Raw genomic sequence first — 20,690 nt, 5'->3', positions numbered from 1 at the left:
CTCACTATCTGATTCTCTGGTTCACCATATAGCTTCTGTTAAGGACTGATAAATTAGTTTTACCAGTGCCTTCTTTCCCGTTTTGTTCCTACCTCCAGCCATATGGATTCCACATCTTCCAATACGATATCATTCCTTGCTAGCACACTTATTCAATTCCATGCTAGCAATGCTACATCACCAGCCATTTCTTCCTACCTGTCCTCTCAAAAAGTCACTTACCCCCACTACCACCAGCACCTCCATCCTCCCACTCACCCACCCCGTCATATACCTAACTCCCAGCTTTGAAGTCCTTTCTGCATACAACCAGCAACAGGATCATAGAATGTTCTTACTGTAAATTTGCTGGGTATGTGGTGGTATTCTATAGAACTAGGCTAGGACTGAAGTATTCTGCATAGAAACAGAAATGCTTGAAAGCTTAAGCATGTCAGGGCCTTCCTGTATGGAAAGGGAATCTTAGCTTCATGATGAGCAGTGCTGACAGAAAGTTGTTGACTTGAAATATTGGGCTGAATCTTATCATAATTCTCTCCAGGACTGACAGTGGACGGTATGACACCAGACCATGCCAGTCCAGTTGGAGGTTGGCACCTGGGAAAGTACAGTCTCAGCTGTCTGGAGGAATGTCCAGCGCTGTAGGAAGAAGGTCAATGACTTCTCCACTCCCAGGCAATCTCACCCTTACTCTCACACTTTTACTGCACCCACCTCTCATGAAGGCTCATGCTCTACCCTCTCACTATTGCATGAAACATCTTCTCTCCCTGGAATACAATGTCTGATCAGATGATGGATATATGTCGAATTGTAGTCTTCAAAAGGGAATTGATGAATAATTGGAAAGAAAGAGGTGCAGGAATACAGAGAAAGAGCAGGGGAGTGGCAATAGCTGTGTTTTTTTCTTCAAAATATCCTGTGCAGACTCAGGAATGTTACCCCTGTGACATGCCATTTTATGGGGAGAATCAATTTTAATTTCTGGAGAGAGATGGAATGTTGGTAAACTTGAAAACCATACTTGAAACTTAAATGCTTGTGACAGATTTACTCTGTTGCTGTATTTTCCTTGCCAAAAAATTATTTAGCCTTGATCAATTCCCATTTTACATTCCCCAGATGTGTTGAGAGGGTGATGATATATTAATAGCTTCGACTGAATCTCTGTCAGTGTTAATTTGAGCTTGCAATCAACAAGTGTAACTAGGAGTGGACCAAATTGATCTTTATTCTGACCCTTAGTTTGGATGGGTACCGAACTGAAGCTGAAAGCCCACTGTGTGCAGCGTCACAGAGATAAAGTCAGCAACCATCTGTCTAGACAGCATATTAATCAACAAGATACACTTCCAGACTACTTCACATTATGCATGCTTCTGGGATCTTTTTGTGATGAGTTGTTCCTGGGAGGAGCAGCTTTTGCATAAGGCTCCAGATTGGAAATTGTAGCTAGTGATCTGATGTTAGAATAGAATTATAGAATCTCTACAGTGCAGAATGAGGCTATTCAGCCCATCAAGTCTGCACTGACATTCCAAAGAGCATTCCACCCAGACTCAGCGCCCCACCCCACCCCACCACATTCCTGTAATCCTACATTTAACATGGCCAATCCACCGAGCCTGCACATCTTTGAACTGTGGGAGGAAACCAGAGCACCCAGAGGAAACCCACGCAGACACGGGGAGAACGTGTAAACTCCACACAGCCATCCGAGGCTGGAATTGAACCTGGGACCCTGGCGCTGTGAGGCAGCAGAGCTAACCACTGGGCCATTGTGCCCCTCAGTTTATTAACTTTTAATGAGTGTATGACCATGGAATCATGGCTTTAACAGAAGAAATATTTTTGTATCAGTACTTAAGATTTAAGCCTGCTTCCCATCTGTAAAATACGTACATAACAATCCATAGGATTACTCAACCTTCTGGGGTGATCACATGCTTTCCAAAATCAGAGATTCCCCCCTCAAACATTGGTCTCAACAATCCAGAAGTATTAAATATTCCGCACTATCAAACACTTTGCGATATCGCAGCTGAAAGTTCCAGCTCAGTGGTACCATTCACAGATCGTAGTCAGGAGAGGGCTGGAGAATCAGAAACCAGTGGGAGGTCTATCAAATGAGGGAAATCTCTGGGACAGGGTGGTCTGGAATGCAGAGATCTGGAATGTAGGGGTGCCTTTGTTTTTGTTTTATCCTTCTCTGTCCTTAGTTTCTCTTCTCTCTCCCTTTCCTTCATTTCCCGTAGCTCTTTGCCTGCTCACCAGCAGCCTCCCAGTTCTTGGAACTTGGTGCATAAAAGCAGCTGGAGGCATATTGAACAAGAATATTTAATTCAGGTATTATTGAGTGCTAGACAGTAACCAGTAGTGTGCCACAGGGATCTATGCTTGGACCCCAACTTTTCAAAATATATATTAATGATTTAGATGAGGGCACTAAATGTAATACCTCTAAGCTTGCAGGTGACACAAAGCTAGATGGATGAACAATGAGGAGGATGCAGAGATGCTTCAGTGTGATTTGGACAAGTTGATTGAGTGGGCAAAAGCATGGCAGATAATCAGTAATGTGGATAAACGTGAGGTGGACCACTTTGGTAGCAAAAATAGGAAAACAGCCCATATAAGGGGGAATCAATTGGGAAAGGGGAATGTGCAATGAGACTTGGGTGTCCTTGTACACAGTCCCTGAAAGTTAACATGTAGATGCAGCAGGTGGTGAAGAAGGCAAATGGTATGTTGGCATTCGTAGTGAGAGGATTGAGTACAGGAGCAGGGATGTCTTGCTCCAATTGCATAGGACCCTGGTGAGACCAATTTGGAGTATTGTGCACAGTTTTGATTTCCTTGACTCAGGAAGGATGTTCTAGCCATGGAGGAAGTACGGCAAGGATTTACCAGAATGATTCCAGGGCTGGCAGGACTGACATATGAAGAGATACACAATTAGCTAGGACATATTCATTGTAGTTTAGAAGAATGAATGGGATCTTGTAGAAAATTACAAATTTCTAACAGGATTAGACAGAGTAAACACAGGAAGGATATTGCTGATGATCGTGGAATCCAGAATCATATGGTTCTAAGGATATTAGGTGGACAACTTAGGACTGAGATGAGGAGAAATTTCTTATGCCAAGAGTGGTGAGCCTGTGGAATTCACTGCCACAGAAAATGATCAATACTATGACGCATATATGTTGAATTGTAGTCTTCAAAAGGGAATTGATGAATAATTGGAAAGAAAGAGGTGCAGGAATACAGAGAAAGAGCAGGGGAGTGGCAATAGCTGTGTTTTTTTCTTCAAAATATCCTGCGCAGACTCAGGAAGGTTACTCCTGTGACATGCCATTTTATCTGGAGAATCAATTTTAATTTCTGGAGAGAGATGGAATGTTGGTAAACTTGAAAACCATACTTGAAACTTAAATGCTTGTGACATTTACTCTGTTGCTGTATTTTCCTTGCCAAAAAATTATTTAGCCTTGATCAATTCCCATTTTACATTCCCCAGCTGTGTTGAGAGGGTGATGATATATTAACAGGGAATAATATGATTTTTAAGAAGTTATTTCCTGTCGTCCTGATACTTCATGAAGCCAGTATGTGTGATGCATAGATATGACATGTTCCATTCTGCTTCCTGAATTTACAATTATGACAAGTAAGTATGACAAGTGAATGAAATTTCCTGGTGCATTGGGGTGGCACGGTGGCTCAGTGGTCAGCGCTGCTGCCTCACAGCACCAGGGACCCGGGTTCGATTCCAGCCTTGGGTGACTGTCTGTGTGGAGTTTGCACATTCTCCCTGTGTCTGTGTGGGTTTCCTCCGGGTGCTCTGGTTTCCTCCCACAGTCCAAAGATGTGCAGGCTAGGTGAATCAGCCATGCTAAATTGCCTGTACTGTTCAGGGGTGTGTGGGTTATATGGGTAATGGGTTTGGGTGGGCTGCCCCAAAGGGCAGTGTGGACTTGTTGGGCCAAAGGGGCCTGTTTCCACACTGTAGGTAATTTACTCTAAATCAAATGCTGTTGTTTTGAAAAACATAATTGAATTTAACTGAGTTTACTTTTGTAAGTCACTAATGGGTTCAATAACCTGTCCTATAAACACTATGAAAATCTACATGGGAAGGATCATTCAATAACTAACATTCAATGATCGTGTTAAACGGTTCAAACATCATGGAAATGAGTCCCTGAATACATTCAGGAAATACATTGTCCTTGTGCTTTGAGCTATTCTATCTCTTCCTGCCTATCTGACAATTAAACTCTCTCTATATAATTGCATTGTTTTTGCTACATGCATTCATTGCTGATTATCAGGAAGTCTGTGGATTGAAGCTATCAGAATCTTGCCAGTATGTTGAATTCATTTTGAGTACAGTCGAATACTTAACAGCGAAGATTACAAGATTTTACATACTGTAAGGATTAAATCAGATGAACTAAAATGGCCTTCATTTTACGTTCTCATAAAGCATAATCTTGATCAAATAGAGAATTCTAATACACCAAGTGATTTCCCTGTTTCCTCTCATCAGAGAGAGTTCTGACCAAGGTAAGACTACTACATTCAGTGTCTTATCCCTTCTTGTGAATGGCTTAGTTTATGTTCATAATCATGATAGATTTTCTGTTATGATCTTGACTGATGGTAGAATATTTTGTAATGTGGTTATGACTATGGATATTGCCATATTTTCAGCATTTGATCCATATATTTTTTAAAAATCTGTGTTTGTATAAGTCTTCAAGGCAAACTCACTCTTTGTTATTCATGAGTCAAATGTTTTCCCAGCACAATAAATCAACAAGCAATTTTACATTCCTTAATGTACAAAGTTATATCTTTCAATGTGTAGTCAGGTTCTTTCAAACTACTGTTATTTTATACTGTCAATTTTGTGAAGTTTGTGAATTAATAATCATCATGAAATTGTAAATGTACATGAATAATAATTCAATTTCGCTATTTCTATTTCTCATGGTCTATTTGAAGTTGAACTGCAAAAATAATTCTTATCAAATGAAAATTACATTCAACTCAAACATAATTAGTGGAAACTTAAATAAACATGCACGCAACTCTACATTTTTAGGTGTTTTCTTTTTATAACCAGAGAATATGATGGATTAAAATTTATCACTAAAACAAAATATATATTTGAAATTAATTATTAATATTTTATGCCATAAAGACAGTAGCTAATCAAGCTCATCAGCTGGAGAATTGCAATAAATTTTTCTGATTTCTTAAAAATATTGCCCATGTACATATTAATAAGACTAACAGGCAACTCTTAGCGAACATGTGATCATTTGATTGTGAAATACAGTCACAAAGAAAGTTATAACACTAAAAATGTTTTGTCCCACAGATCATCAGTTTATTAAATGTGTTTACACCTCAAAAATCTCTAGAAGAATTCCAGGATGTGTAAGTAATCAAACTTGTTCCACTTCTTAGTATTTTATGTATTTATTTGACTGGGAACTGTTTTCTTGAAGTTAGGTAATTCTGGCTGATAGTTTGTTTTGGAGTCTGCAGCCTGACACAGAACCAAAGTTGGGTCCACACCATGTTGAAGATGGTCGCTAGACACGATTTGCAAAGGAAGTAATGGCCAGAAAGTGCGTGGGAGGGAAGAATCTTTGTGGCCCTGTAGAAGCAGTGGCTCTGAGACCTTGGCCCTCAAATGGATTCTGGAGTTCCTGATCCATGGTCTGCCAGGATCTGCCACTCGACTCTGCCAGAAAAAATGTCTTGTTGGCCTTAGAACATTGGCTTTAAAGGGCATCTTAATTATGACACACAGAGCTTGTGGTGGACAACCAACACCCCGTTTCACAGATAGTAGGAACTGAAGATGCTGGAGAATCTGAGATAACAAGGTGTAAAGCTGGATGAACACAGCAGGCCAAGCAGCATCAGAGGTGGACTTCCCTGTCTCTCCCTATTTATTTCAGAACCCTCTTTCAATCCCCCATTTCTGAAGAAGGGTATAAGCCCAAAACATCAGCTTTCCTGTTCCTCTGATGCTGTTTGGCCTGCTCTACACCTTGTTACCCCATTTCATGGGCCTCTTTATAAATAGGCCAGAAACAGGAAGATGCTGGGAAATTCCAGCCCCTACTTCTCACCCCTATCGAACCTCTTAGAAACAGCCCAATGTCTGCTAAAAGTTCTCTTGCACCTCAGTTGAATTTTGTTTCATTTAATGCAGTGATATTGAGATATAGAAATATGACAAAGTTTTGTGCTATTGCTGCCAGGTTGCTTGCCTGCCACTGAAGTACAATTAGTCTCTATCTCACTCTTTCATTTTTTTCTGTTCTCTTGTGCCCCATGCCCACCCCCCACCCCACACTTGCTCACCCAATCTTTCCATTGTGGTAGGAGACCCATTTTCAAGTACCAAAGGTATTCTGTTATTAATGAACATATACAATGACATGCAGCAGACAGCCACTAAGGGCAGAATCATATTACTTCTCACTGGATCCATTTAAACCGCTGAACTTATCTTGCTCGTTTCCATGTACCCTTGTTCTATGTTCATAATTGAATTCAAATCATATCTGGATTCGCCTTTATCATTCCCTTAACTACTTAATATGTATGTCTAAGAGTCCAGACAGACACTTTCAAATCAGCTTCATGAATTTTTGTACAAAATTAGGAAGGCTACCCCACTGACGAGTCAGGCATTAGGATATACATACCGGGTTATATCAATGAAAGATATTTTAAATGAAAAGCCTGGAAATTCCTAGTTAAAAATACATTTGATATGTTGGTCATAAAACAGCAAAGAAGGTGAAGGCTCTAAATGAGTGAAGCTGTTATTTTTAAGTTACAAGACTGACCTTAACACTAAAAGTGTTCATGATTGTCTTACACAGAATTGAAACAGGGAGCAGTGTATCAAACAACTGAAGGGAAATGTTGTACCTTATCACATTCACTGAGGCATCACAGTGTGTTTCATAAACAATGAGTACACGCACATGGAACATAAAGATGGTTCACTACTGCCTTTTCCAGAGCAATTGGGGATGGGCAATAAATGCTGGACTTTCCAGTGATGCTCAGATTTACAAATACATAACAAATAAGCACCATCTTCAACTGGCTGAGGTGATTTGCCTGTCTCTTTGCTATAAGCAGAAGTGAAATTAATACATGAGGGAGAAATGAATGTGCAGCTAAGGGGAGATTAAATAGTGTGAACAAAGGACGTTGTGGAATATATTTATTAGCACAGACCAGTTGGTCTGACATCTGCCTCTGTGCTGTAGTTTGCACATCAACGTGCTTGTAGGCACCAGAGAGCTACAGAAGCAGGAACATGGCCTATTGCTTTTACCACTGGAGCTAATGACAACCTTGTTAGAAGATTGGATGAAAACTTATTTATGCGCTTCGTTTGTACAGTTGCATTACTGGCCATTGGAAGCAAGAGATGTCTGAAAACTATACAGTACCCTGCCTATATATTAATTCTTATTAAATGAGTAAAACAACTTACTGATTTGCTTGGCTAAATGATGCGCTGTGCAGACTAATTATCAAACTAATTAACAGACTAATTATCAAACTGATTACAGACTAATTATCAGTACTCCATGGTCTGAGATACCTTTGAGTTTATTGTGCCAGTCTCAATTGTCTGACCCAAACGCAGACAAGGTTCAAAATCTGGCATGAGCCTAGCACCAGGATTGCCAATTTGTAGACACCGTACTTATTATCACAGACTTTCCTCTTATTTATAACAGATTACTAAATGTCAGTAATCCCACCACCATTGTGCAAAGATGTGGAGATGAATTGAATCCTTTTCAACAGAGCAGATTACAATAATAAAACAAGCTAGAAGACAAGGTTACTAGAGAAGATCCTTCCTGACCAACATTTTTGTGTGTTGTTTTAAGAAAGCAGACATCCCAAGTTCAATCTGAGTGACTGAATGTAGCTTGACTTCCAAAATCTCTTGGCAAAATCTTAAACTAATAGTTACTATTTATGTCTAAGGCAATGGGAAGTGAATCTGGGATTAATAGAAAATTGGCTAGAAGGAAACAGAACCGAAATGCCATGGAGGCTTACAATATTGAAGGAGGCCTTTCACCTATTTATACATATGTGCTAGTTCTCTCTGGAGAAATTAAATGTTAATCCCACTGTTCCTATCCTCTTTACATATCCTGCATCTCCTCAACCTTTAAAATATATCCAGTTTTGATATCGACATTGCAATGAACGCACCTCATGTTCCTACCCTGGATTTTACTGGAATCAGACAGCAAATGGAACTTGGGGATTGCAAATTAAACTTCCAGTGGTAAAGTAGGTGGAGATTGCTATTTTGCTAATTGAAGCATATAAGTGGCCAAGGGCCATTTACCTGTGGCTGCTTGAGCCCAGCCTGTCTCTGCTTCCCTAACCTGTTCTTCCTCTCACCCATCCCTTCCTCCCACCTCAAGCCGCACCTCCATTTCCTACCTACCACCTCATCCCAGCCCCTTGACCTGTCCATCTTCCCTGGACTGACCTATCCCCTCCCTACCTCCTCACCTATACTCTCCTCTCTACCTGTCTTATTTTCTCTCCATCTTCGGTCCGCCTCCCCCTCTCTCCCTATTTATTCCAGTTCCCTCTCCCCATCCCCCTCTCTGATGAAGGGTCTAGGCCTGAAACGTCAGCTTTTGTGCTCCTGAGATGCTGCTTGGCCTGCTGTGTTCATCCAGCTTCACACTTTGTTATCTTGGATTCTCCAGCATCTGCAGTTCCCATTATCACTTTAGTAATCTACTGGTTTACCCCCTCTGAAACTTTAATTTAGACTATGCTTACATCATGTTGAGGCACCCTCATTTCCATAGCACTGGCCTGTGGTTATTCAGAATATGAAAATTTTGAATAGTATACTTCATTTTAAACAATCACAGCTTTGGGAATTGTTTCCAATTGAGATTACCTGAGATGTGTGGTCAGAAATGAAACAATCACACTTAGGCAGACAGGTAAAGAACTACAAAGGATGAAGTAAAGCAGAAAGAAATGAGCATCACTCTGCTGAACACAGTTTACTGTGAAGTTAGTTGGACCAGATCAGTGATTGCTCATCAGTCATTCGCAAAGCAGCCCCATGTAAGGTAATTCCAATCCTTTGTAGGGCAATAGACAGAAACATGGTTATTGGAGAACAGAAGAGAATAACGTCTATCAGCATCAGTTCAATTCTCTGTTTGCAACTCTCTAAATACTGTTTCCAGTAGCAACAGCACCTGACTGGTTCATTGTATACTAATGATGTTACGGCAAACAACAATTCCCATTTGCAATCTAGAAATAATTGCTTATCTGGAAATAATATAATTGCATTGGCACATTAGACTACAGAAACACACTGTGTGTGTGTGCATTATCTGTGGACTGTGTCATTGCTCAGTTGAAAACTAACAAAATGATACTAATACTGTATTTTCCCTGTGACTACCAGTCTCGGACCAGATGCTATAATATGCTTTTCAGCCTGTTTGGCATTTTCCAATTTGTACTGCATGGCTGAAAGTCTGAATGTCTGAGAGAGCTTTATGGACGTGGATGGAAGCAATAATTATGCTAACTACAGATAGATTTATAAATCCTGACATCCTAAGGATTGCCTAAAGTGTTTCTGAATTCCAGTTTGCCATTGTCCTAAAGTCGCACTCACCTGGAAAATCCGTCTATTTCTCTCTGGGTGCGGGATAGAACTTGCTCCAAGGGAGTGCTTTAGCCTAAAGTGCAAAAGCTAGCAATCATTTTATTCAGTTCCATGTTGAAGTGTATAACCATTTCCTGCGGTAAAGTGAAACAATGTGGTGAAAGGACATTCTTTCTTACTGAGGGGCACAGGCTTAAGATAATCACACGTGCTCCATCTGCATCTGGGTGGCCAAATTGCACATTCATCTTAGTTGATGAAAGTTTGCGATGCATTCATTTTCTTCTTCCAGCTTCAGGGAAGTTGCTAAGTTGCAGACATTTTGTGAAGGGATAAAAATCTTTGCTCGTAATTGAAATAAACATTGATTCCATTTTTATTTGATAAGTAATGAGGACGGTGAAAGATTGTTTTTGTGTAATGATCATTCTAACAGCCTCTTTTTACCCTTCTTGTGAAATAGGTATTTGGTTATGGAACTGATGGATGCCAACCTGTGCCAGGTAATCCAAATGGAACTGGATCATGAGCGAATGTCCTACCTACTGTATCAGATGCTGTGTGGCATCAAACACCTCCATTCTGCTGGCATTATTCACAGGGTAGGTGTCCTCTAAAAGCGCACAATGTCAGGCTTTGAATTTACTTGAATTGGAGAGCTTCTCCAAGAGAAAATATGCAAAGCCAGGTTTTAAAGCTAGTTTTGTACATGACATTGATTTTTATCAAGTTTCTGGTCAATAAAAAAATCCTTAGAAACATGACAGCGTGTTATTAACAATTTCTGACAATTTAATTACTCTAGTTAACAATTTCAGATTTTATTTAAATAGCTGCGGTAAAATAAAGGACCATTGTTCACAAGAATGCTCTTTAAAACTGCTGTGCCCCATTATTTCATGCCCGTAGTTTCAAAGTAATTACTGAGTGCAAAGTCAATCCATTACTTATATGACCTGGACATATTGACACTTCATATTAAAATCCAATAGATTTTCAGAATTCCCATTCCATCAGGCCAGTTTGAGCCTGCTTAACATCTGATGAAATTGATCAATGACACAATCAGTCTCATTTTTGAGTTTACTTTGAATTGTCACAGTGAACTGACAGAGTAGATTGTGGGAGCGGGGAAGGAAATTGAAAGCCTGGCTGTTCCCTGTACTGGTAAAGCTGAAAGAAATGCCCTAATGATGTGAGGGGGATGCACTCAAAGGCTAAAGGTGTAGAAGAACTAACAGCAGGTTATAGTAAATAAAAAGAAAACGAAAGAACTGCAGATGCTGTAAATAAGAAATAAAATCACAAATTGCTGGAAAAGCTCAGCAGGTCTGGCAGCATCTGTGGAGAGAAATCAGAGTTAACATTTCAGATCAAATGAACCTTCCTCAGAACGCTGACAAAGGGTCCCTCGACCTGAAATGTTAACTCTGATTTCTCTCCACAGAAAGAGATTGAGGAAGTTGATGTGCTGGAAATTTTGGCAAACATTAAGATTGATAAGCCCCCAGGGCCAGACCAGATTTATCCTAGGTTGCTCCGGGAAGCGAAAAAGGAGGTTGCTAAGCCGCTGGCAAAGATCTTTGCTTCCGCACCCTCCACGGGAGTCATACCGGAAGATTGCATCTGTGGTCAGCAAGGCTTTGGAAAGAATTCTGAGGGATAGAATTTATGACTATTTGGAAAAGCATAGCATGATTAAAGGGAGTCAGCATGGCTTTGTGAGGGGCAGGTCATGCCTTACAAACCTTATTGAGTTCTTTGAGGAGGTCATGAGACAGGTTGACGAGGGCCGAACGGTGGATGTGGTGTACAGTGGATGTGGCGACTGCTGGACATGCACATGGACAGCAGTGAATTGAGGGGAATGTAGGTTAGGTTATTTTATTTTTGGATTAGGATTATTCCACGGCACAACATTGTGGGCCGAAGGGCCTGTACTGTGCTGTACTTTTCTATGTTCTATGCTGCCAGACCTGCTGAGCTTTATCCAGGAATTTCTTTTCTTGCAGCAAGTTCAGTAATTGTTATGGAACCAAGAAAACATAACAGTATTTTGGATGAAAACAATAATTCACAGGATGTCACTGACTAGACTACCATTTATGGCACATCCATTGTTGCCCTTGAGAAGGTGGTGACAAGCTACTTTCTTGAACTCCTGCAGTCGATGTGCTTTAGGTAGACCCATCATGTGTGTTTGGAAGGTGCTGTCTAAGGAGCCTTGGTGAGTTGTTGCAGTGTATTTTGAAGATGGTGCACATTGTGGTCAATATGTTTCAGTGGTAGAGGGAGTAAATGTTGAAGGTGTCAGATGGAATATCAAACAAATGGGCTGCTTTGTCAAATATCTTGAGTGCTGTTAGAGCTGCACTTCTCCAGGTAAGTGAAGAATATTTCATCACACTTCTGACATGTGCCTCATAGGTGATAAGTAGGCTTTGCGAATGTTGTTCAGATCTTGCTGCATTTGAACGTGGACCGCTTCAATATCTGAGGAATAGTAAATGCAATCATTAGCGAACATGACCACTTCAATACTATTGAGGGAATGACTTCAGAACCTTTGTAGTGTCCAGGGCCTTTAGCAATTTCTTAATATCACATGGAGTGAATCAAATTAGCTGAAGAGTGACATCTGTGATGCTGGAACCTGAGGAGGAAACTGAGGTGGATTATGCCCTCAGCACATCTGGCTGAAGATGGGTGCATTGCTTCAGCCTTGTCTTTTGCATTGATGCACTGGGCTCTTCTATCTTTGGGGATGGGGATATTTGTGAAGCCTCCTCCTTCAGTGAGTTGTTTAATTTTCCACCACTACTCTCGACCCGATGTGGCAGGACCACAGAGCTTAGGTCAGATCTATTGGTTGTAGAATTACTTAGATTTATCTATTATTGCTGATGGTATGCAAGTAGTCCTGTTTAGTAGCTTCGCCAAGTTGCCACCTCATTTTTAGGTGTGCTTCTGCTCCATGCATACCTTCTTGCACTGTTCACTGAGCTAGAGTTAATTCCCTGGCTTGATAGCAGTGGTAGAATGGGGGGAATCTCACCAACCTTGAGGTTACTGATTGCGACTGAATACAATTTTGCTTTTGCTGATGGCCCAGAGCGCCCAATGGACACCCATTTTTAGAGATGCTAGGTCTGTTTGAAGTCTGTCCTATTCAGTATGAAGGCAGTGCTGCACAACATAATGGAGGGTATTCTCAATGTGAAGGCACAGCTTTGTCTCCACAAGAACACTGTTTAGTGATCAGTCTTACCAATACTAGGCAGACAGATTGGTGAGGATATGGTCATATATGGCTCTCCCTTTTGCTCATTTCTTCACTATTTGCCACAGACCCAGTCTGGCAGCAATGTCCTTTGAACGCTACCAGCTCAGTCAGTAGTTGTGCTCTGAGCCAATGTTGCTAATGGCTGTTGAAATCACCCATGCTGCACCCTAGCCACTCTCCAAGATCGTCCTGAGAATTGATTCATCAGTTGAAGGGGTTACATATGAGGTTTGCTTGCTCACATCTGATCTGGTGCTGTGAGACACCAAACTCAATGTTGTGGACTCCCAGAGCACTTTGCTCCTGACAGTATACCTCCATGCTGCCACCTCTCATTCAACAGAAGACACCATGGCATGATGAGGATAGTATCTGGGACATTAGGAAACAGCAACCCCGTGACTATAATGATGTCAGGCAATAGCTATGCTAATCTGCGGGACAGCTCTGCTAATTTTCAACCACGTGTTGATAATGATGGCTTTGCTGGTAAAGAGTGCCCTATAGTCAGATGGCAGTGAAACAGCCTGGGAAGAATGACCTGTGGTCAGTATTGCAGTGCAACAGTTTGAGGCAGGAGAGCCCCGCAGCTAGTTTTACAGTGAAGCAGTCTGGGAAGAGTGGCCTGTAGAAAATCTTTGCTGAAAAACAACAACAGTGACATCACAGAAAGTTTAGAAGAGCTTTGGCTGACGAGTTGCATTTTTAGAAGGTTACCTGAGGGGTTGGAGAGGCAGTGGGAGAAGCAGTAAATAAATGAGTTCTGAGGCTTGAGATCTACTTTACTGATCCTGGGAGCTGGTGAAGCAGCAGGGTCTGTGAGGGAGCAGCTAATACTGACTTCAAAACAGCGGGCAAAAGAAAGAGTGACATCACAGGAGAACCTGTGAATTCATTGTTGAGTAAGAAACTGCTGTGTGGGATAGTCTACAAATTAGTTGAATAGGAAGTCACGACAGTGGGGCTTGTACCTATGATTTACTTCTTTTATGCTAGGGGGAGATCATGGGCACTCCTGGTGCTCCTGATGACCGTGTGTCCAGCTGCAGCCACTGACCAAATGCATTTCAGAGCTGGAGCAGAGGGTGGACTCAATGTAGAGCATTTGCAATGCTGCCAAACTTTTGATGAATTCCTTTATTTTCCTAGTTTAAATTGAGAAAGACTTTAATGTTAACTATTATCTTATTTGTTTAATTTTCACTACTTATTCTATGAGGCAATGCTTATCTCTTTAAATCTGTTTCTCTTACTGATTAGTGCTTAAGTTTTTTGCACCTCAGTATCTTGGCACCTAAGATGGCACCTTGTGTGGTGACAGTATACGCTTTTCACTGTACTCCTGTACTTCAGTATTGGAGTACACATGGGAATAAAATCTAAACCTAAAACATCTGAGATTGTCATGGACAGGACAGTCAGTGTGATGATCTTATCATGGGTGAAGATTGAGCAGGCAGAAAGGACGTGGGTGACCGGCAGACACAGTAGTGGAAGACAGCTAGTAGGGGATGTGACCGCCCCCTCTCTAATGGATATATACTGTTTTGAATACAGTTTTGTAGGGGGAGCGCTGCTGTTTCTCAGGGGATATCAGCGGGTCCCAAGTTCATAGGTGGATCTGATGCACAACATCGGTGAGGAGGAATAGCAAAGCCAGTAATACTCAATGGTAAGGAGAATACTTCAGGCATTTTGTGGCCACAAAAGAGACTCCAGGATGGCATGTTACCTCCATGGTGCCAGGGTGCAGGATGTCTCAGAGTAGCTCCAGGACCTTCTGAAGAGCTTGAGTGAACAGCCAGTGGTCATGGTATGTATTAATGTCAATGATCCAGGGAAAAAAAAGTGATGAGGTCCTACAAGCAGAAAATGGGGAGGTGTGAGTAAATTTAAAAAGTTGGATCTGAAAGGTAGCTTAGCCATGGCTTACAAAAGAAATTAGGTCCAATGACGACATATATATACATTTGCTAGAAAAAGCAGCAAACTTGATGACTCAGAGCATCTTAGAATTCAGCAAAATATGACAAAAGCATTGATCAAAAGAGAGAAAAGAGAAAGTGAGAGTAAAATTGTGGGGAACATATAAACTGATGATAAAACCTTCTATAAATATGTCAAGACAAACATGTCAGTCAGAAGCCAGGGAAATTATAATGGGGAACAAAGAAATATCAAAAGAACTGAACACATATCTTGTTTCAGTCTTCAAAAAAGAAGGTGCAAGTAATCTCCCAGAAATGATAGAGAGCCAAGGGCCTAGTATGGGAACTTAATTGAAGGAAGTGAGTAATCGTAAGAAGGTGGTGCGAGGGTAATTAAGAGAGTCAAAGGCTGACAAATTATTAGGGCCTGAAAATCTGCATCTCAGAACTCTAAAGGAAGCACCTCAGTAATTATTGGATTCATTGGTGGTCAAAGTTCTTTGGACTCTGGAGTAATTCCTACTGATTACAGGGTTGAAAATGTAGCTCCATTATTTAAAAAGGGAGGGAGAGAAAAACACAATTATAGAGCAGTTAGCCAAATATTGTAAAGTACAAGAATAACAGAGCATTTGGAAAGCATCAATGAGGTTGCACAAAGATAACATGGGTTTATGAAAGGCAAGTCATCCCTAACAGATTGCTAGATATTTTTGAGGATGTAACTTTTGGAATAGATAAGGGAGAACCAGTGGGTATGGTGCATTTGGGCTTTCAGAAGTCCTTTGACAAGGTCACTCATGGGAAGTTAATGGGTAAAATGAAAGCACTTGAGATGGGAATTAATATATTGGCGTAGATTTAGAATTGATTGACCAACAGGAAACTGAGACTAGGACTAAATGGGTCTTTTTCTGAGTGGCAAGCAGTGACAAATGCAGTGCTGCAAGGATCAGTGCTTAGGCCCCAGCTATTGAGAATATATATAATTGGCTTGGATGAGGGAACCAAATGCAACATTTTGAAGTTTGCTGATGACACGAAACTGGGTGGGATTGTGAGTTGTGAAGAGGATGCAAGAAAGCTTCAAGGTGATTCAAACCAGCACAGAGAGTGGGTAAGCACTCAGCATATATAGTAGAACCTGACTGAATGTAAAGTGTGAAAAACGGAAAGGAAGAGTATTATTTAAATAGTGATATACTGGGAAATGTAGATATAAAAAAGGATCTGTGTGCTCTTGTACACTAGTCAATGAAAATAGATAGGTGAATGCAGCCAAAAATTAGCAAGGCAAATGATACAATGGCTTTCATTGCAAGAGGATTTGAGTTCAGAAATAAAGATGTCTTACTGTAATGATACAAGGTCTTGGTGAGAACACAGCTGGAGTATTGTGTGCAGTTTTGGCCTCCCTGCCTAAGAAAGGACATGCCTGACACAAAGGGATTGTAGCCCACGTTCACTAGACCAAGGCAGAAAAAGATAGGAATGTCATATGAGAATAGGTTGGTTTGACTGGGTCTGTATTTACTAATGCTGAGAAGGATAAGAGAGGATCTGACTGAAACATATAAAATTCTAAATGGTGTGGACAAACTAGATGCAGGGAGGAGATTTTCCCTGGCTGGGGAGTCTAGTACCAGGAGACACATCTCAGGATACTGACTAAACTATTTAGGACTGAGCTGAGGGGGGTAAAAAGCCTGCACTCAAAGAGTACTGAACCTGTGGAATTCTTTACTAGAGAAAGCTGTGGAGGCCAAGTCACTATAATGCATTCAAGGATGAGTTTAGGTACATTTTTAGATTTTAAAGATATCAAGGGGTCTGGGGAGAAAGAAGAATATGGCATTGAGATAAAGCATTAACCATGATCATAGTGAATGGCAGAGCATGTTCCAAGAACCTGTTCCTATTTCTAGTTTTTGTGTAGGTTGACAAGGCTGTGTTTGCCGTTGTTATTTCCAGTGTTTTGTTCCATGCTGGCTTTGCTCCATTTGGTTCATTACTTTCATCAGACTTTTAGCAGTTAAATACAACTGAGTAGCTTGCTAGTCCATTTCAGAATGAACAGCAGTGCTGTGGATCTGAAGTCAGGTCAGGATAGGCAAGGAGGGCTGCTTTTCCTTCCCGAAGTTTGTGTGAGGATGGTTTCAGAGTTCAACACTAGTCTGCAACAGAATTCAAATTTCTGCTCCAGATTTGAACCCATGCTCCCAGAGCATTGGCCTGGGTCTTTGGATTGCTAGACTATTGACAATACCCTACACAACTCCTTGTTCCTTTTAGACTATTGGTTAGATCATTTCATGTTTGATGTCAGTGGATGGAGCATACAATCCTGAACACATCCATCTCCTGTCCACACCAATTGGTAAGTTAAATTTCAGCACTAACCTATTTTTCTCACCAACCTGTACAGAGATGTTATTACACACCTTTGAAGCAGGTGGCACTGGAACTGAGGCCTCCGGACTCAGGGGTAGGGAACCACCATTGCGCCACAAGAGGGTCTTGATCTTCAGCACCAGTGCAGCAGTGGTCATGGTTATGTGGCTGGACTAGTAACTAAAGCAGGATTAGTCTGGAATTACAATCCAGGAATGTGAACTCAAATCTCTCCCCAGTAGTGTGAGGATTGAATTCGGTTTTAGCACCTTGGAAATAAGTAGCTGCTAGTGATGTAAATATCAGAGAGCTGATAAATTACTTTGTACTTTGATTTATTCTTCTATATTCACAGGATCTAAAACCCAGCAACATTGTGGTAAAATCAGATTGCACGCTGAAAATCCTTGACTTTGGCCTGGCAAGGACTGCAGGAACAAGCTTCATGATGACTCCCTATGTAGTAACCCGTTATTATAGAGCACCAGAAGTAATTCTGGGGATGGGGTACAAAGAAAATGGTGAGACCTTTACTGAGCAATCATATTTTACATTGTTCAGTTTTGAAATATGCAAAACATACCATTATTTCATACATACTTGGAACGTCCTGTTAACTTTTAAAATAACTACTATAAGCCTCTACTTACCAAATGATTTGGTGTAAAGTAATTGCTTTACCCAGATGTGGTAGCTTAATTCAAATTAATGATCTGCAGCACCATCTAGTCAACTGACTGAGAACCGACTGACCCTGATTCAAAAGAGTGGACATCCTAGCCAAGCAAGCTCCTGAGATGCTGCTTGGCCTGCTGTGTTCATCCAGCTTCACACTTTGTTATCTTGGATTCTCCAGCATCTGCAGTTCCCATTATCACTCATCCTAGCCAAGTACTCCAGTTGCTGGCCACAGATGCTTGGCTTGATGAGATGAACTTATCAACTCTCAAATAAAAGAAACTGAAAATGCTGGGAATAAAAAAAAAACTCAGCAGGTTAAGACGCAACTGTGTACAGAGAGAAAAACAGCCATTCCTGCTCTGTGACCTTTCATCAGAATTCTCAGTCAGCTGTGCCAGGTGACTGGATAGTATTGCAGAATATTGAGTAAAGGAAGAAATTATCCACTCAAAAGGTAGACGTTGGTGACTGCTGCAGTTAGAAAAGCAGCTCACTTTAATGCATTAATTGAAGGTTGTGTGATTGTTATGAGTAACACCACCACCACAAAAGACAGCACAGGGTTAAGTAACCTTCTGAGGCTTATTAGGGTGGGTCAATGAAGACAACTTGCCCCACATACATCTAAAGAACATTCTTAAAAACAGAATCCAAGGAAAACAATCAAAGAGATGGCTTGCAAATAACTATATATTCATTATTCACTGGATTTGGGATTTTGTTTCTCAAGGAAAATAAGCAATTTCTCTAACATTAAGGAAAACTGACAATGTCAGCTTTCCGACTGAGTTCAAACTTGAATTATGATTGGAAATACACATAACATATTAATGAATCATTCATAACATGAGATAATATTTGACAGATTCTGGCATGGTAAAGTGGAGATAAATGATAATTGGCTGTCTTTTTTACCTTCTGTTATCAGAGTGAAAACGATTATTTAAGATACAAGTTGTATTTACATTGCAATAAATAGGGCATTCTCTGCTAATAAGCCACAATGGTACTGTGTGCTGCTATGTCCTATTACTGACATATTGTATATGTCTTATTACATTAGGTTCTATAGAAATTATAGTTTACTAATTAGTTTTGCAGTTTGGCTGCATTGTCATAAATAAATATGGATGATTATTAATTTTTGTGCAGAATTTAGACTATAATTTCCTCCAGACATTGTTGGCATTTAGCTTAGAATGGCCAGCTTGTGATTTGAAATGTTTACTCTAAACTTGTTTACATTTGTTTTAAATCAAGTCATTAAAAAAACCTTCATTGATGCTGTTTTAAGCTTGTCTAACTTTCAGGATTTTAGGTAGACACTTCCTCTGGCCTTCAATTATTATATATTTTCTCATCCGTAACAATGTTTTTACTTTAAATATAATGTTTATGATTCTAATTATAACTTCTTGTTATCACCCATTTTCTAAACTCATATAGTGGATATTTGGTCTGTGGGGTGCATTATGGGAGAAATGGTCCGCCACAAAATCCTCTTTCCAGGAAGGGACTGTATCCTTGCGCTGCTTGCAGCAGCTAATCATTGCTTTTTGATACTTATCTTTAAGATGAGAAGAATGAAAAATAAATTGTAAGCGACTGTGGTTCTTTTTTTAAAATTGCACAGCCACCTTGTAGTGCATTTTTGATGTGACAATTTGATTTTAGAAGTGTTTCTTCCAAAAAAACAGCATTTGGTGCAGAAATGTGGCAAGATATATTACATGCTTGTTCTTAACGTGTGTTTAAATAAAGGTTGATTGATTATTCTACCTTCAGAATTGCTAACAATCTAAAATGTGAACATGTGCTGCCCTTTAAGCTACTCATTAGTACCCCAATAGAGAAAACGTAACTTCAGATTCCCACAAGGTATTGATAGTTCTGTATTGCACACTTTGCTTTTCATCAACTGACTTATTTTTATTTTGTGTGGTACTCCTTACCACAAATGCTCCCAATTAGGAAACCCCAGGCAATTTCTGTACTTCCATATCATTTGAGTTGAAAGAATTTCAGAGAGTTTCTAACAAAGTCTTCTCTTTAAACAAAATGGCTGTTTAATTTGTTACACCCAAAGTATAGATGTGGTTCCCGTGAGATAGCCCAGACCATTAAGCTCTGAGGTGAATAGGGATGAACTGTCTCCCCTTTGACAAACAACATTCCCTCAGTTGTCTGCAACAACATTAATTTAAAAATGGATCCCCTCCATTTTGAATGCCTTTCTCCCAGGCCGAGAAAAATGTATGTTTGGAAAGGAGCCATAAGATCATAAGACATAGGAACAGAAGCAGACCATTTGGCTAATCAGGTCTGCCCTGATAATCAATGAGATCATGATCGATCTGATAATTCTCAACACTTTTCTGGCTTCTGCATTTAACTTCTGATCTGCTTACTGATTGAAAATCCAATGATTTCCATTTAATCAGGTTTTCTTGAGTTATTGGAGAGGGAGGATATTCATTATTCAGTGCAAGAATAATCAGGAATGTAACACAGGCAGATATGCTTTAGAAATGAAGAGATGAGTTAAAAAAGATAAAAGATACGTGGATCAGTCTCTGAATTGTTTGCAAAGGTCAGTTTAATTGAATGTTGCAGCCAATACAATGGAGTTTACTGTCCACCCTGATACTTAAGTTGAACAGTCTTTTTTCACAATCCTTTG

General features: G+C 40.3%; 1 protein-coding gene across 7 annotated transcripts in view; it reads left to right on the top strand.

Annotated features, from left to right (window-relative positions):
- Positions 1-20,690, top strand: part of mapk10 (mitogen-activated protein kinase 10) — a 207,955-nt gene that overhangs the window by 111,461 nt on the left and 75,804 nt on the right. For 6 of the 7 annotated variants that reach the window (XM_048532782.2, XM_048532819.2, XM_048532809.2 and 3 more), the window contains 4 exons: positions 5,393-5,451; positions 10,191-10,329; positions 17,685-17,850; positions 19,457-19,528. In XM_048532782.2, the coding sequence (XP_048388739.1) occupies positions 5,393-5,451; positions 10,191-10,329; positions 17,685-17,850; positions 19,457-19,528 (436 nt within the window). The remainder of the gene's footprint in view (positions 1-5,392; positions 5,452-10,190; positions 10,330-17,684; positions 17,851-19,456; positions 19,529-20,690) is intronic. The other variant, XM_059646328.1, reaches the window with a different exon arrangement.

This window comes from Stegostoma tigrinum, chromosome 1 (genome assembly GCF_030684315.1).
Source record: "Stegostoma tigrinum isolate sSteTig4 chromosome 1, sSteTig4.hap1, whole genome shotgun sequence".
Taxonomy (NCBI): domain Eukaryota; kingdom Metazoa; phylum Chordata; class Chondrichthyes; order Orectolobiformes; family Stegostomatidae; genus Stegostoma; species Stegostoma tigrinum.
This window is presented reverse-complemented; position numbering and strand designations above follow the sequence as displayed.